We start from the raw sequence: 17,079 nt of genomic DNA on the forward strand, positions 1-17,079 counted from the left end.
GCTCTGCCCCCATCAATCTTCTTTGTTACTCCTTCAAAAAAACTCAATCAAGTCTGTGAGACATGCTTTCCCACGCACAAAGCCATGTTGACTATCCCGAATCAGTCCTTGCCTTTCCAAATACATGTACATCCTGTCCCTCAGGATTCCCTCCAACAACTTGCCCACCACCGAGGTCAGGCTCACCGGTCTATAGTTCCCTGGCTTGTCTTTACCACCCTTCTTAAACAGTGGCACCACATTTGCCAACCTCCAGTCCTCCGGCACCTCACCTGTGACTATCGATGATATAAATATCTCAGCAAGAGGCTCAGCAATCACTTCTCTAGCTTTCCACAGCGTTTTCGGGTACACCTGATCTGGTCCTGGGGATTTATCTACCTTTAACCGTTTCAAGACATCCAGCACTTCCTCCTCTGTAATCTGGACACTTTGCAATATGTCACCATCTATTTCCCTACAGTCTATATCTTCCACGTCCGTTTCCACAGTAAATACTGATGCAAAATATTCATTTAGTATCTCCCCCATTTTCTGCGCCTCCACACAAAGGCCGCCTTGCTGATCTTTGAGGGGCCCTATTCTCTCCCTAGTTACCCTTTTGTCCTTAATATATTTGTAAAAGTTTTGTAAAATTTTGCTTTTCCAGGATTACATGTCTGAATAAGGAGACAGTGCTTCATTTACTGCCTTGTCTATTGTACTGGATAGCATCTCCTAAAGGCTTGTGTTGATGCAATTTAGTGGGATTGATGTGGTATTGCCTTTCGAAATATTTGTACAACTACTTCCATTCCCTTTCAACTGGATAATCATTCAGCTTGTCAAGGAATTGTGTGAGAGAACTGAAGAGTTTCTATCTGTCTATCCAAGCCCCAACATTCAGAATCTCGGACAAGTCAAACTGCTATATGTTTCTATTAGCTCAGATCAGATTGATGATATAACGACTGGATAATTTGGTTTTAGTACTGCTGACCAAGACACCATGTGGACTCCAATGTGGTTTGTATGAAACATGTCATGGAATTTTCTGTGTCCTCCTCAATGGGAGGACTAAATATTTAGTTTAAATGCTTCATCTGAAAGAACACACTGTTGACAATGCAGTACCCCCTGAATATTACATTATAATGCCAACCTCGATCACATACTCAAGCCTTTGGAGTTCTTACGACTCAGTTGTGAACATATTACTACCAAGCCAAGGGTAACACCTTGTTGCATAATCTTCATAATGAACTTATATGAGAAAAAAACATCATATGCAGTTTTCTCTGATAAAAATGTGTGCAATTAAATTCTGTTTCTCCAGAACTTCGGTGAGACCAAAAAATTAAGAATTAAATGGAGCTACTCAAATATATTCAGCAGACAATGATATAAAAGGTGATACAATAGTGATAGAAAAACCCAGAAATATGCAACAAACAAGACTGCTTATTTCTGAAAGGAGAAAAGATGAATCAATATTTTAAATCTCAGGTACTTAGTAGAGTAGATTTTCCAAGCTAGAACTTAAAATATTCCTCTTTGCTCTCATCTGTGCAATCCCACAATTTGCACCTTTTATTTTCATCTCTGCTGTATTTAATCATATGTTGCGATACTTACATCTCCCCAAAGAGATCATGAATTTCAAATTTACCCTCTACAACTTTTTGAAAAAGTTGTTCTCAATGGGGTATACTTTATGATTTTGTGATCTTAGTATACAGCTTCCCACAGTGATTGTATATTGGGAGTTCTAACATGGAACTGAATTCAATCCTCAATACGTTAGTAAAAACACCAAATCTTAAGGAATTGAATTTATGCCAAGGTTGCAAATCAATATCCCAATGCTTTTAATGCTCCATTATTGAATACATTGAAACTATTTAACAAACATAGAACTTACTTGAAAATGATAACAAAAACTATAGCCATGATAACAACTGCGATGAGAAGGTATGGAAACACTGCTGCCAAGGTTGCTATCGTGAACAACACGATCAACACCTGTTGTAGAAAATTCTCGGCTTGAAATGGTAGCCTCACATCAATTTCATCCATGTCCTTGGAAAAACGGTTAATGATCCTTCCAAGTGGGGTGGTGTCAAAGAATTTCATTGGACTATGCAAAATCTTGTTTTTAAAAAAGAAAATAAATGAAATACAATTCCCAAATTAAGTGGTTATTACCAAAGTGAATATAAAGTGAAGCTTATACTACTACTTTTCAATAAGTCTTACAAGATTATCATCTGCATTGTAAGTCCCACTTCTGTTCAAAAATTTAGCTCTATATCCTCGGGGAAACCAATTGGAAGCACATTTTATAAAGAACAGAATTTTATATCAGGGTGCACAAGCCCCTCACACCTGGGGGCAAAATTTTATAGTCCTCTGTCAGTGGGTTGCAAAGTTTCCATAAAATTCCCCTGACATCCTTCTCATTGTCCTTCCTGACCAGTTTGTAATTTTATGATGAGACAGGTAAGACTTGAGTCAATCCATCCACTCTTCCTCCATTTTGCAATCTTAAATTGGCAACTGATCCTGTGTGCTTCCCCCCGCAACCCCCGCCTCAATTTTAGAGTGGGGAATGTCTGTCAGGCATCTTTATACAGGTCTCAGGTTGATGGGTGCATCTGTATGGCTGGCAACCTTTCCATATTGGGCAACCTCACCAAGGTCTGCACCACATGATAGCGCCCTTCTCCACTCTTAGTCCCCCTGTGCAATTCAGCCTCACCATTAACTCTCTCATCTCTGTCTCCCCAGCATCCCATGTCTTATCTCTCCTTGAGACCACATGTACCTAGATCTTTTCGGGAATTTGTAACTTGACAAAATGGAACAACTGCTAAAGTGGGAGGCAGGGAGCACCCATGTCCCAAGTGTTGCTAATACACTAAAATAAAACTATCCTGTGGCAGGGTGAATGATCTCCCTAACTAGCACAGCAGTATCACAAGTTACATAATCTGTCAAATATTATGATATTATAACCAAATACACAGATTTTACTAATTACTAGTAGAAACACTTGGGCAAAAATATACAAATAACTGATAAATCACAAAATACAATTTGCGTATTTATTCAAGCAATAATCTCCAAGAGATTGGATATGTATTTACTTATTTTGGGTACAATGGATAATGCTGAAAACAGATGATTGCATTTAACATCTATCAGGTTTCAAGTTGTGCTAGACATTGCACCAGTAAAATGAAGAAATTGAATTTACTGAAGAATGTATATCTTTTGGAAATTCTTTCAGAGACAATGGCATGTAGTATTTTCTAACTCTGCCTCCTTGTTCAGAACAGATGAACAAAGCAAAAAGGTCTTAAAAATGCTGTCACACTGATATATCTCAGGCTAAAAGCACCAGAGCATTGATTTTCTCTTCTTTCTGTCTGTCACTGTAGAGACCTAACATATAGTAGATTTGTTTATCGAGAACAGTGGCTTTTAACATCTGAGCACCAGCCTCAGCACATCTATCCAAAAACTCAAGTGACAAGGCATACCTACAAATTTGCGGTTGTGTTTCTGCTGTGCTATAAATAGAGTGTAACTTGAACCTTTCCTGCAGAAGGAAGAGAAATGAAGTTGCCTCTATGAATAAATTTATAGCTTCATTTGTTTTGTTCAGGTGAAGATCAGGAGTGACTGAGCTGGCTCTGAAACCAATTTTTAGCAAAGAAATTGCTGACAAGTCACTTTTCCCTATTACATCCTGCCATTATTAACATTTAGTATACCTTGGATGGCATGTACTTAATATTTTTGGAAGAAGTGAGAATCTCGGCATATGACAGGAAGAAATATTATAATGGAGAGAGCTAATTGTGGAAAAGGAAATGTGAATAGAAATCTCAGGTTTCTTTGATGGTTTTCAAACAAAAAGCCGAAGTGTTTGAGTGGGCTTCTCTGCAGCAATTGACTCTCCACCCACATGGAGACAGTGAGGTCGGCAGATGCTGGAGATCAGAGTTGAGAGTGTGTTGCTGGAAAAACACAGCAAGTCAGGCAGCATCAGATGAGCAGGAAAATCAACATTTCAGGCCGGAGCCCTTCATCAGGAATGAGCCTATTATAGATGATGGGAGGTCAGCCAGGACAGCATTACAAACAGATGTGAACAGGAAGAATGGCTCCACTCTTTTGCCACTCTTCATTTCACTGCAACAAGTGTTTTTGTTTAAATAGGTTATGTTTGCCAAATCATTCAGTATCCAACAATTGGCATGCTGTACCTTCACACAGATAGGATTTCTTTAGATTTAAAAAGGAAAAAGAATGATACTTGCTATATTTAGCCCATTCTAAACAAAATATTTTAAATGCCCTGACCTCCATACACATAGGCACTCCAAGTTTACCGTGTATGCACAAATAACTTATAAATAGGAGTTAAAAATCACGCAACACCAGGTTATGGTCCAACAGGTTTATTTGGAAGCACTAGCTTTTGGAGTGCTGCTCCTTCAACAGGTAGCTGTGAAGGAGCAGTTCTCTGAAAGCTAGTGCTTCCAAATAAATCTGTTTTACTATAACCTGATGTTGTATGATTTCTTAACATTGTCCACCCCAATCCAACACTGGCACCTCCACCATACATTTGGAAAAGAGAATTTTAAGCAGAATTTTTTGAGTCCATTAAGAGTTGAAAGTATAGAGATCTTGTAAATTGATAATGAATGGTTTCAAGCTGGGTTTGTGGTCCCTCTGGATTCAGCATTGAGATAATTCAAGGATGTTGATGGATGATTTATGTCAGTGTTATGGCATTAGTAGTTTCTGTGTTGATTCTTAAAGCTCTACCTGTGGCATGTGAATGGTTGAACAGCAGACAGGTCTCAACCTTTCAAGCTGGATAGACAGAGAGTGAATGAGAATGGCTCACTCTGAGGCCCTGCTCCTTTCGAACCATTTTTTTAAAATTCATGTTCTTTGGTCTGGAGGCCAGTAATTTCTTAAACACAGAAGACGGTTAGTTGGTTTGTCTCATAATCACCTCTGTGCAATGATCTAAATGTGTCATCTCTAGTGAATTCCGGGTCAATGCTTTGCATCATTAGATTATGGCTGAATTAATTATTTTCTCAGTCAGAGTTTGTTGTCTGAGATGATTACATCTAATGTTTCTTCCTCATCTAGTTGAGTACCCAGGTGATGTCTGGATGCTTTACGTATCAGAAGATGGCTCTTCAGACTCCATAAGTGTGATTGATTCTGATGGGGCTGACTGCAGTTTAATGGCTTTGGAATTTCTGAGGTAAAGTCATGTAAATTTACAACATCTTAAAAGCTGCTACATCAAGTTACGGCAAGATTATTTCAGCCTTTAAAACAGAGGTTTTCAGCCCAATAATTAAATAAAATATTTTTTATGTGAAGTATGATTTTATAACAATTGTAATAATCAAGTTAGGAGTAACACCAAATTACAAAGACTGCAAAAATGTTGCCCTATATCAAAACAATAATATCATACAAGTCTTATAGCTGTCCATCATATTGTAATTATACACTAGAACAAAATTCATGATGTAAAATTTTACATCAATGTGACCATTGATTGAATCCTTTTGCTTGTCTCTGTGTTGCCTTGGTTTGACATGAACTGCACTGAACTACAATACTTGTAAAAGGCATCCTCCTATAACAATGGTAAGTAGCATCTAGTTATAGAGTCACAAATCAAACCTGACTTCCAAGGTTCCAATGAGGACTTTTGCATTCAGACCATCAGTCATGCATGTGAGTAAAAAGATCTTGTACACTAAAACAGATTATAGGAATTGTACACTTCCACAATTATCTAAACATTTCAATACAACTATATCTTTGTTAAGAAACTGCCTGCTACATTCAAGAATCCACAATTGTGCAAGGTCTTGATAAGTGCATATCTTATAATATTAATGTAAGTGTTGGCAAACAACTAAGCAGTAACTGACAAGTAATTAATCTGCCAGACTTAGTAGGCATGGGAGTTTATGCAATCAGGTATCAGAAATTGTTCTAAGGAAAAAAGAGCAGTTTTGTTAAGACAGAACATGCCCATAATTAAAATACTGGTATATTAAAGACAATAACATAAGGAATTTGCTCAGGGGTATATTTTCAGATGCAGCAACTTTGGCAGAAAATCAATGGAAATCTCATTTAAGTAGTATATTCAGGTGAGCAGTGAGGAGCTCTGAAACAATTCCAAGCCTATTTTGCAACGTTTCTACAGTTGGCTTTACTCTTCAGACAGGAAACTGAAGAACAGAAGTGCAACTTTCAAGTGAAGTGTGGTATTCTGACAGAGGTGACATCTTGAAAAATGTCCATATTACAGAGGAGGAAATGCTGGATATCTTGAAATGCATAAAAGTGGATAAATCCCCAGGACCTGATCAAGTATACCCTACAACTCTGTGGTAAGCTAGGGAAATGATTGCTGGGCCTCTTGCTGAGATATTTGTGTCATCGATATTCACAGGTGAGATGCCGGAAGACTGGAGGTTGGCTAATACGGTGCCAGTATTTAAGAAAGTTGGTAAGGACAAGCCACGGAACTACAGACCGGTGAGCCTGACGTCAGTGGTGGGCAAGTTGTTGGAGGGAATCCTGAAGGACATGTATTTGGAAAGGCAAGGACTGATTAGGGATAGTCAACATGGCTTTGTAAATGAGAAATCATGTCTCACAAACTTGATTGAGTTTTTTGAAGAAGTAACAAAGAGGATTGATGAGGGCAGAGCGGTAGATGTGATATACATGGACTTCAGTAAGGCATTCGACAAGGTTTCCTATGGGAGATTGGTTAGCAAGGTTAGATCTCATTGAATACAGAGAGAACTAGCCATTTGGATACAGAACTGGCTCAAAAGTAGAAGACAGAGGGTGGTGGTGGAGAGTTGTTTTTCAGACTGGAGGCCTGTGACCAGTGGTATGCCACATGGATCAGTGATGGGTCCACTACATTTCATCATTTATATAAATGATTTGGATGGGAGCATAAGAGGTACAGTTAGTAAGTTTGCAGATGATACCAAAATTGGAGGTGTAGTGGACAGTGAAGAAGATTACCTTGGATTACAATGGGATCTTGGTCAGTTGGGCCAATGGGCTGAGGAGTGCAGATAGAGTTCAATTAGATAAATGCGAGGTGCTGCATTTTGGGAAAGTAAGTCTTAGCAGGACTTATACACTTAATGGTAAGGTCCTAGGGAGTATTGCTGAACAAAGAGACCTTGCAGTGCAGGTTCATAGCTCTTTGAGTCGCAGATAGATAGGATAGTGAAGAAGGCATTTGGTATGCTTTCCTTTATTGGTCAGAGTATTGAGCACAGGAGTTGGGAGGACATGTTGCAGCTGTATAGGACATTGGTTAGGCCACTTGTGTGTGCAATTCTGGTCTCCTTCCTATCGGAAGGATGTTGTGAAACTTGAAAGGGTTCAGAAAAGATTTACAAGGATGTTGCCATGGTTGAAGGATTTGAGCTGTAGGGAGAGGTTGAATAGGCTAGGGATGTTTACCCTGGATCGTTGGATGCTGAGGGGTGACCTCATAGAGGCTTATAAAATCATGAGGGGCATGGATAGGGTAAATAGACAAGGTCTTATCCCTGGGGTGGGGGAGTCCAGAACTAGAGGGCATAGGTTTAGGGTGAGAGGGGAAGGATATAAAAGAGACCTAAGGGGCAACGTTTTCACACAGAGGGTGGTACAGGTATGGAATGAGCTGCCAGAGGAAGTGGTGGAGGTTGGTACAATTGCAACATTTAAAAAGCATCTGGATGGGTATATGAATAGGAAGTGTTTGGTGGGATATGGGCCGGGTGCTGGCAGGTGGGACTAGATTGCATTGGGATATCTGGTCAGCATGGACAATTTGGACCAAAGGATCTGTTTCCATGCTGTACATCTCTATGACTCTATAACTAATTTGGAACTGGGAATTACTGCATAGAAACAGGTGCAGGAAAGTAAATCCATATGTGAAAAGGATATCTGATACATGTCCTAAAACATAACTTAATCATTACAGTTGTATTTTAGCATCAAGATTATTACTGTTTTATATTTCCTGAGAGAATAAACTGAAACAGAATCTTGTGGAGGTGCCAGGAGTGTCAGCTGTTATACCCATCAACTTTTATCGGGAAGGGCCACATTGAATCTTGTGTCATTCAGGCACTTGACATGACAATGATGGGTCCAGGATGGATTCAGACCAATTGAGTGATGGCAGGAAGGGAGTTACAGGGAGGGAGTTGGCAGTGAAGGCAAGGGGTTGGCTTTCAGCTTCTCCGGTCCTGAAATCAGCTCCGTTGTTCATGGACTGAATGCCTTTAAATGAGAGTCAACCCTAGCTTCACCCTCCCATTGGGACCGCAAAAGCAAATAAACCAGAAATTGTTGATTTCTGTGTCATTTCCAACTTGCTGAGCACACCTGCCCATCACTAGCTTAATACCAGCAGCAACAGGAAGCCTCTTAAGAGCCTCAATTGCTAGTAGGGTAGAAAGACTGTCCATGGGCTGCAGACATAATTACGATGGTAGCAGATTCCTGACCCAGGAACCTACCACTCAATTAAATGCACATTGCAATCAATCCCACCTTGCAGGAACAGTGAAAAGTCCGCCCTGCATATGTCAATATATTAATTTAAAGTCAAAGTTAATTTCACCTTTATAACTGAAATCTATAAATTCCTGTATCAAACATGCATCTTACCTTGTAGAATACATCGTCATGTAATGAAGATGAAGCTTTCAAAGTAAACTTTGTGAAAACAAATCCCTTAATGACACTCAGAACAATGATTACAACAATGGACATCCCATAAATTAGTTGGTAGAATCCTAGCTGGGGATTATTGGTGATGCTGCTGCAGTCCACTGTCGTGGTATTGTTCCTTTGTGCAATACAGTCAGGCTACATAATTAAATACAAAACAAGATTGTCAAAAGCTTAGTTCCTTAGACACAAAACACATAACAGTCTAGGAATTACACATTTATAGCTGAATCGTCAGGCAAACAGTCGGGCAGATTGGGATGTCTTAACATAATAGTTTGTGAATTTCCCTTCAGAGGTGCTCTATTGCTCATCACATCATATCCAATGTTATTTAGATTAGATTGGATTACCTACAGTGTGGAAACAGGCCCATCGACCCAACAAATCCACACCGACCCTTCGAAGAGCAACCCACCCAGATCCATTCCTCTACACTTACCCCTTCACCTAACACTACGGGCAATTAAGCATGGCCAATTCACCTAACCTGAAAATGTGTTGCTGGAAAAGCGCAGCAGGTCAGGCAGCATCCAAGGAACAGGAGAATCGACGTTTCGGGCGTAAGCCCCTCTTCAGGCTTATGCCCGAAACGTCGATTCTCCTGTTCCTTGGATGCTGCCTGACCTGCTGCGCTTTTCCAGCAGCACATTTTCAGCTCTGATCTCCAGCATCTGCAGCCCTCACTTTCTCTCAATTCACCTAACCTGCACATCTTTGGATTGTGGGAGGAAACCGGAGCATCTGGAGGAAATAGTTTTTCTTGGTCGAATTACTGTTCCAATACTGAATTGTATAATTCATGTATGACTCAGTACAATAAATTCTTAGCAATAGTATTAAAGGAGCTGGAACTTGTGGATCTTTGGGGCACATAGGATTCACCAATCCTTCCTCAAGAGCAAGTTGAAATCAAAAAAGGAGTAGTGCAAATTATGGATGGAAGAAGCATCTTGCCAATACAATTTTCTTTCTTAGCCAGAGAGGGTTGGGGATGATTTCAATCTCAGATTCTTACTCCTACTGTCCCAATACAGCAGACTTTGACACTGAAAGATAACATAACTTCTACCTATACTATTAATGAATTTGGTATCATTAATGTTGTGCCAGGGAAGCATTGTTTATTTTGTTGGTATTTTTGTAAAATTTAAATTAGTTTTCATTTTGTCTCAGAAACACACTGGTTGCTGAAGATGCATCTTCTGTAGACAAGCAGGAGGCTGGAGGAGCACAGCAAGCCAGGCAGCATCACGAGGTGGAGAAGTTCAACGTTTCAAGTATAATGCTTTTTCAGGACTGGGGATGGGGGTAGGGGGAATTGCAGATAAGATGGTGCAGGGGGTAGGGTTATGGGTGGGAGAGGGTTGGAGGGGTGAGGTGGTAAGCTGCATTTTATCACTCACTGTCAATCTAACAATCAACACAGAACAGACCAAGGGATCTTTGCACATAAGGTTCCTACTCCTGTTAGAATTTCTCTCACTTTAATTACCTAGAACTCTGGCTTTTGTATATGGAAATGCACAAATAATTGACAACTACTGAATATGAATTTTGGAAAATATAATTATTGATGTGAAACCTTTGGGCTATCCCTTTGGTATAAATAATCCTGAATGTGAATTCAGTGAGGCGGCAATCATTAGTACCGTTGCCTCTGGCTGCATGGCTGCTGTTTACTGCCAAATTTGTATTTATTCTCCAAACTGCATTATTAACAACTATGTCTGCTTTAGATGCAATGGCACAAATTACTGCTGAATCATTTGGAAATTCTTTAGTGATTAGATTAGATTAGATTACTTTTTTTTTAGATGTGGTATAGTTAGTAAAGTATATTTTAAATTTATATTTCTTTCTATTTATTGTAAATAAAAGTTAAAAGACACAGGGCAAGTGAGGACCATTTGGTCCATTGTCCCTGTGTCAGTTCATGGAAAGAACTATTGAATTAGCTCAACACTATTTGATCTTTCCTCAGAGCAATTTTTATCCAATTTCCTTTTTATAATTAACATTGAATTTACTTCCTTCATCCTTTCAGGCAATGCAAGAACTTGTTATGTAAATTTTGTTTGCTTCATGCACTTTTCATAGATCATAGAATCTCTACCATATAGAAGCAGGCTATTCAGCCCATTAAGTCCACACCGACCATCCTAAAAGCATTGAACAGACCCACCCTCCACCCTTACCCTGTAACTCTGCATTTCCCGTGGCTAATCCACCTAGCCTGCATATCCCTGGATACTATGGGCAATTTAGCATGGCCAATCCATCTAACCTGCACATCTTTGGACTGTGGGAGGAAATCAGAACAGCCAGAGGAAACCTATGCATATATGGAAGGAATGTGCAGTCTCCACACAGACAGTTGCTCAAGGGTGGAATTCAACCAAGGTTTCTGGCACTATGAGGCATCGTGCTAACCACTGAGTCACCATGCTGCCCTTCATTATCTCATTGAATCTGTTTTCTCTGGTTACTGACCCTTCTGTCATTGGAAACAACTTCTTCTTATTTATGCTATAAAAATCATTCATGATTTTAAACATGTCTGTCAAATCTCCTCTTAATGCCTCTGTTCTAAAAATAGCAAATACATCTTTCCCAGTCTCTCCATTAAACTGATATCATTCTGGTAACTCACTTCTGCATCCTCTCTAAGGCATTGACATGGTCCCTAAAGTATGTTGCCAAGAACTGATTACAACTTCCAGTTGAGACCGAACCAATGTTTTATAAAGGTTTTGCAAAATCCCTTGCTAGGGTGGAATCTATTTCTATTTTTTTAAAAAAAACTGACTGCCTTTTTAACAGCCTTCTCCTATGTTTTATGTTCCACATAATCTTCCCGAACAGCGGAAATAGTTTCTTGCTACCTAGTCTAACTGTTCCCCTTAATATCTCAAAAACTTGGGAAAAAAATCACCAATATTCTAAATTATGTGGAAAATAATTTTAGATTTTTAAAAAATCTCTCCTTGTCATTTAACATTTGGAGTTCTGGTATTGTGCTGACACAATCATCTTACTTTTAGTACCCTAAATAAAATCCTATCTCATCCTGTTGAAACACAAAGTGGAAGCCCTTTACCCATTTATAGTGTGTACACCTTATTTCAGAGAAAACACTTGCATTTGTCGTATAAAGTGAAGCTTACCCCAGCCCCCTCTTCTATCCAATAACTTAACCACCATCCGCTAAAAGTTGTCGAGGCAATTATGAGGATGAATGTAAAGAGAACAAATAGAAAGAATATATATCCTAGAAAATAAATCAAAACAATCAATTCAATTAATTATTTACTGAAGTTCACATCAAAAAGAATACAGAGATCAAAATAATATGAAACTATACATCAACACTGAAAGATAAATATGTTGCCAATGAATCATACATGAACATGTCATTGCTGCAACCCAGATTGACAAGATAGAATGCTCAGAGTGGAAAAATAAGGGTGTAAAGTAAACATTACCACCCAAGTTTATATTAATTTCAAGAACGTGAAGCACAAAGCTACAGAGAATTTGTGTAATTTATAAGGAACATTAGTCTAAATTCATTGTCTACACAAAAACAAACTGCAAGATATTTATATCATAAAAATGTAATGTTGCAGATGCTGGAATTCTGAAACAAAAATAGAAAATATTACTTTCACAAAGGTCAGAAAGCATTTTGGAAAGTGAGGCAAAATAACTTTGGATGCAGGATCCTGCTTCAGAATATCAATTATATGATTGATATGATCTGACATTGTTATGTATTGCTGGGACAGTATACTGATAGGTGTATCCAAAATTCTCTGAGAAGAGCAGATTGCAGTCAGATATTAGCTCTGGGCAAAGTACTGGCAATTTTAAATACAAATTATCAAACACCTAATGGTGAATCCTTCTCTGGTTATATTTTAGGAAACAAACGTCATTTAACAATTCGGCTCACCGATGGGCTGGATGTTTTAAGCTAATGTGTTAATATGAGACATCTGCTTCAGCATCATTCAGCAAGGATTCAAATCACCATGACAAATCATCATGGGACTTTTAAATTGTGTGAGTAATAATAACTAGGGCAGGGTAAACTCTGTTAGGCTCTATATTATTTATGGCATATGCGTGGTCAAATTGAATAGATTGATATTTTAGACAATTAGTTTCAAAACTGTGACAGCATCTAAAATGGTTGGCAAGCTCATATTTGTCAGGTTGTGTGGTCTGAGTAGAGAATAGCAACAGCTGTGTGCTGTAAAGTATAACTGTGGTGAAATCCTTGGGGATGATAGTAGCCTTTAAAATAAAATCTGTCATTCTTGTTACAGCTCAGCTAGAGTAGAAAACAGCCTCATGGATAGGTATAATCAAAAGGGATGGGAATCTTCTTACCTCCCCCTGCCATAATATAATGGTGGTATGTTTTTCCCGGTACTGAGCCTGATCGGTTCTCCTCTTCTTTTGTAAGTTGCTCTTTTTGTGCTGTACAAGTAAATTCACGATTCAATTATTATTCCACTAGTCAATGCTATGCAATGTATATGACTGTGAAGTTCAGTGTAGCTGTTATATGATAACATAGAGCGGTTTACTTTTAATGGTACCCAAAATAACTTCCAAGTTATATTCAAATGTTAATTCTGATATAGTAATCTGAAATGGGTAATGTCAAATATTTTCAAAAGTGTCCAGAAAATTGTCATTTTAATAGACTGGATAATGTACAAAATTTCTCCAATGTATTTTGGGTTTGATTCTAACTCAGATGGGCGGAATGAACCCTCTCACAGCTATAAAGATTAAACTTGAAATAAGATAGAGCAATCTCAACCAATTTATTTGTAAAATTTGTTCATGGGATGTTATTATAGTAATTAGGCCAATATTAATTGCCCAGAAGCCAGTTAGGAGTGAACTGCATTGCAGTGGATCTGGAGTCAAATGTAGGCAAGTTAGGACATTGCTTTCCCTTCCCTTAGTGAGCCAGATGGATTTAGACAACAAATGGCAATGGTTGAATGGTCACCATTAGGCTTACTTTTAATTCCAAATTTCACTCTGCCGTGATAGGATTTACACCCTTAGCATGTTCCCAGAACATTAGTCCTGAAATACTAGCCCTGTGACATTACCATTATGCCACTGCCTTTCCTAGTAATTGCTAGTGGACATTTTACAGTCAGTATAATACCACCTAGAAACTGATACTAAACCTTCAACATAACATCAAGATGCCAGAAAGGACAGGGGTCTTATATAATAAGTGGGGAAATCATACTGTCATTGTCAGAAGGTCTCTTCAGAGGTTGGGTTTACAGAACTATGGTTATCTTACTTAGATTATCTGAGATAGATCAAAATGTTGGAATGTGGGGAGTTGGGGCCACAATCAGATCAGCCATGACTTTATTAAATTAAAAATCACACAACACCAGATTATAGTCCAACCGTTCATTTGGAAATACTAGCTTTCAGAGCACTACTCCTTCATCAGGTAACTAGTGGGGCAGGATCATAAGACACAGAATTTATAGCAAAAGATAACAGTGTCATGCAATTAAAATGATATAATGAACAAATCTAGATTGCTGTTAAATTTTACATCTTTTAGAATGGGTTGCAGGTTTCAGTTCATTAATATGTCAATCCCTGAACTTCTTTTAAGTCACATTCTTGAGAAAACTTAAGGTTAGCTCAAGCAATGTATTAAAGATGTGAAGTTAGAGTCTGTCTCTATTCCAATCTTGAGTCAGACTGGTTCTATTTCCATTACACGCAGTGACACCTCCCACCATGTACGCGGCAGGTACTCATGTGACTCAGCTAATGTTGTCTATCTCATATGCTGCAGGCAATGATGCCCTGAGGCTTTGGACATTTGCAAGACCAAGCAGATGTTACGACAACGGATGAATGGACACTGCACAACAATCACCAGGCAGGGATGTTCCCTCCCAGTTAGGGAATACTTCAGCAGTCAGAGACATTCGGCCTCGGATCTTTGGGTGAGCATCCATCATGACTTTGGGATATACAACAACGCAGAGTGGCCAAGCAGAGGCTGATAGCCAAGTTTGATATCCGTGAGGATGGTCTCAACTGGGATCTTGGGTTCATGTCACACTACAGGTCACACACACACAAACACACACACACACTGCCATATGCACACGCATACACCCCCAAACTCACACCATGCGCACACCCTCTCACACCTTCTAACAGGCTTATAGTCCAGCACACTCATGCACACACTCTACCAAACATGCACACACTCACATTCACTCTTTCCCTCACAAACACACAAGCACACAGACATGCACACATCTAAGTCTATGGGGTGAATTTGCATTTGCAGAACTGTATTTGTGGATACATTGTATTTTTCCCCAAAAAGCACACTACCTGCTGACTGTCAATGCATGTAGTCAATCCATATAACATTTTATAAATTTCTACTTTGGAAATAGAACCGGTCTGACTCAAGATTGGGATACAGACAGACTCTAATCTCACACCTTTAATACATTGTCTGAGCTGAGATGTCACTTTTTTTTAATAAAACCTTAAGTTATCTTGAGAATGTGACTTAAAAGAACTTCTGGGATTTAGACATTAATGTACCGAAACCTGCAACCCATTCTAAAAGATGTAAGACTTAACAGCAATCTAGATTTGTTCATTATATCACTTTAATTGCATGATACTGTGATCTTTTGCCATAAATTCTGTGTCTTATGATCCTGTCCCACTAGTTACCTGATTAAAGAGCAGTGCTCTGAAAGCTAGTGCTACCAAATAAACCCATTGGACTATAATCTGATTTGTGTGATTTTAAACTTTGTCCACCCCAGTCCAACACTGGCACATCCACATAATGAATTTATTAAACAGTGTTGCAGGCTTGAGGGGCTGAATGGCCTACATTTAATCCTAATTTTTATATTTGTATATGCCAACACAAATTTCATGTACTTCCCTCATTGACGATGATGACTCCAGCAATGGCTTTACATTCAGGAGTCTACCCATACCACCCACTACCTCCTTATGGGACGGGAGTAGCATGGTGCATGGCAATGGGTTATAAATCTACCCTCCAATGCAATGAATTTTATACCAGATCTTACACAAATTCACTCAAATGGACTATACAGCCACATATGAAAAGCTGCTTTATCTTAAGACAGCATGTAAACATAGAGAGTAAGAGCTTTAATCAAAACATTCATTTCACTTGACTTGAATGTCCTTGCATTAATGTGCCGATTCAACATTTCTTGGTCAGACATGTGTTTCTAACAGGTTCAGAAATTAAAGATTGCAATTCCACTTGGTGGGTTAACTTGACTGACAGAGCTTCAATGTATTTTTTTCTACTTTCTCTTGCTTATAATGGGTTGGAAGTAGCTGTGCTGCCTCTTCAGCTTCATCATGTTCAATAGTGCACCATTAGACCTGTCAGTCAAGTTTTCACCTACCTCCTGAAGATAAAATTCTCACCTGACACTTCATGCAGTACTTGGATAACTAAATAATTTTAATAACAATACTTTTGAATGTTTTAGAAACAAGTATAAAATGTAACAGTAAATAAATCAAACTGAGCAAAACAGTAAAGCAATTTGTTTCAGAATACCATTCAAATAATTTGGGAGCAAAATATAATACCTCACTGCCTAGTGGTATGCCAGTTAAATGGTAGTGTCGGCTTTCCTAAAGGAAATGTTTACTCAGCAAATTTCAGTATTGTCGCACAATCTGTGTAAGAACTTTAATTCAATAGTTTAGTGTTAATACCTTTCATATAATTTCGATCCTGTTTCATTGTCTTCGCATTCTCGACATTTTCATCTGCTGAATCATTCGTCTCATCAGTCATATCAAATGCTAAAAGTTACAAAATGATTTTATATCAAAATTGTACTTGAATTTGCATTTACTGAATATTTCGTAAATGATGAGAGGCTAGGAGCTGATGAGCAGTGAAATAATTTAGGTGTCCATGTACAGAAATCATTCAAATGTGGTGAACAACGAGTCCCCATTCCCGGCATACCTTATGGGGTATCAGTGGACATCCCTACTTTTGACCTTATGCTGGAGGGAAGTTGAAGATGGCTAGGATAAGACTCTGTCCTGAGGAACACCTGCAGCAATGTAATAGGACTGAGATGATTAGCCATCAAACCACTTCCATCTACCTATCTGTTAGGTATAATTCCAATCAGTGATGATTTTTCCCTCAATTCCCATTGACTTCAGTGTTGCTCATGGTCCTTG

At 38.7% G+C, this 17,079-nt stretch overlaps 1 protein-coding gene across 3 annotated transcripts in view; it reads right to left on the minus strand.

Annotated features, from left to right (window-relative positions):
* Positions 1–17,079, minus strand: part of abcc12 (ATP-binding cassette, sub-family C (CFTR/MRP), member 12) — a 123,816-nt gene that overhangs the window by 31,311 nt on the left and 75,426 nt on the right. For all 3 annotated transcript variants that reach the window (XM_043706923.1, XM_043706921.1, XM_043706922.1), the window contains 5 exons: positions 16,597–16,686; positions 13,189–13,278; positions 11,961–12,064; positions 8,731–8,931; positions 1,901–2,127 (listed from right to left, as the gene is read on the minus strand). In XM_043706923.1, the coding sequence (XP_043562858.1) occupies positions 1,901–2,127; positions 8,731–8,931; positions 11,961–12,064; positions 13,189–13,278; positions 16,597–16,686 (712 nt within the window). The remainder of the gene's footprint in view (positions 1–1,900; positions 2,128–8,730; positions 8,932–11,960; positions 12,065–13,188; positions 13,279–16,596; positions 16,687–17,079) is intronic.

This window comes from Chiloscyllium plagiosum, chromosome 17 (genome assembly GCF_004010195.1).
Source record: "Chiloscyllium plagiosum isolate BGI_BamShark_2017 chromosome 17, ASM401019v2, whole genome shotgun sequence".
Taxonomy (NCBI): Eukaryota; Metazoa; Chordata; class Chondrichthyes; order Orectolobiformes; family Hemiscylliidae; genus Chiloscyllium; species Chiloscyllium plagiosum.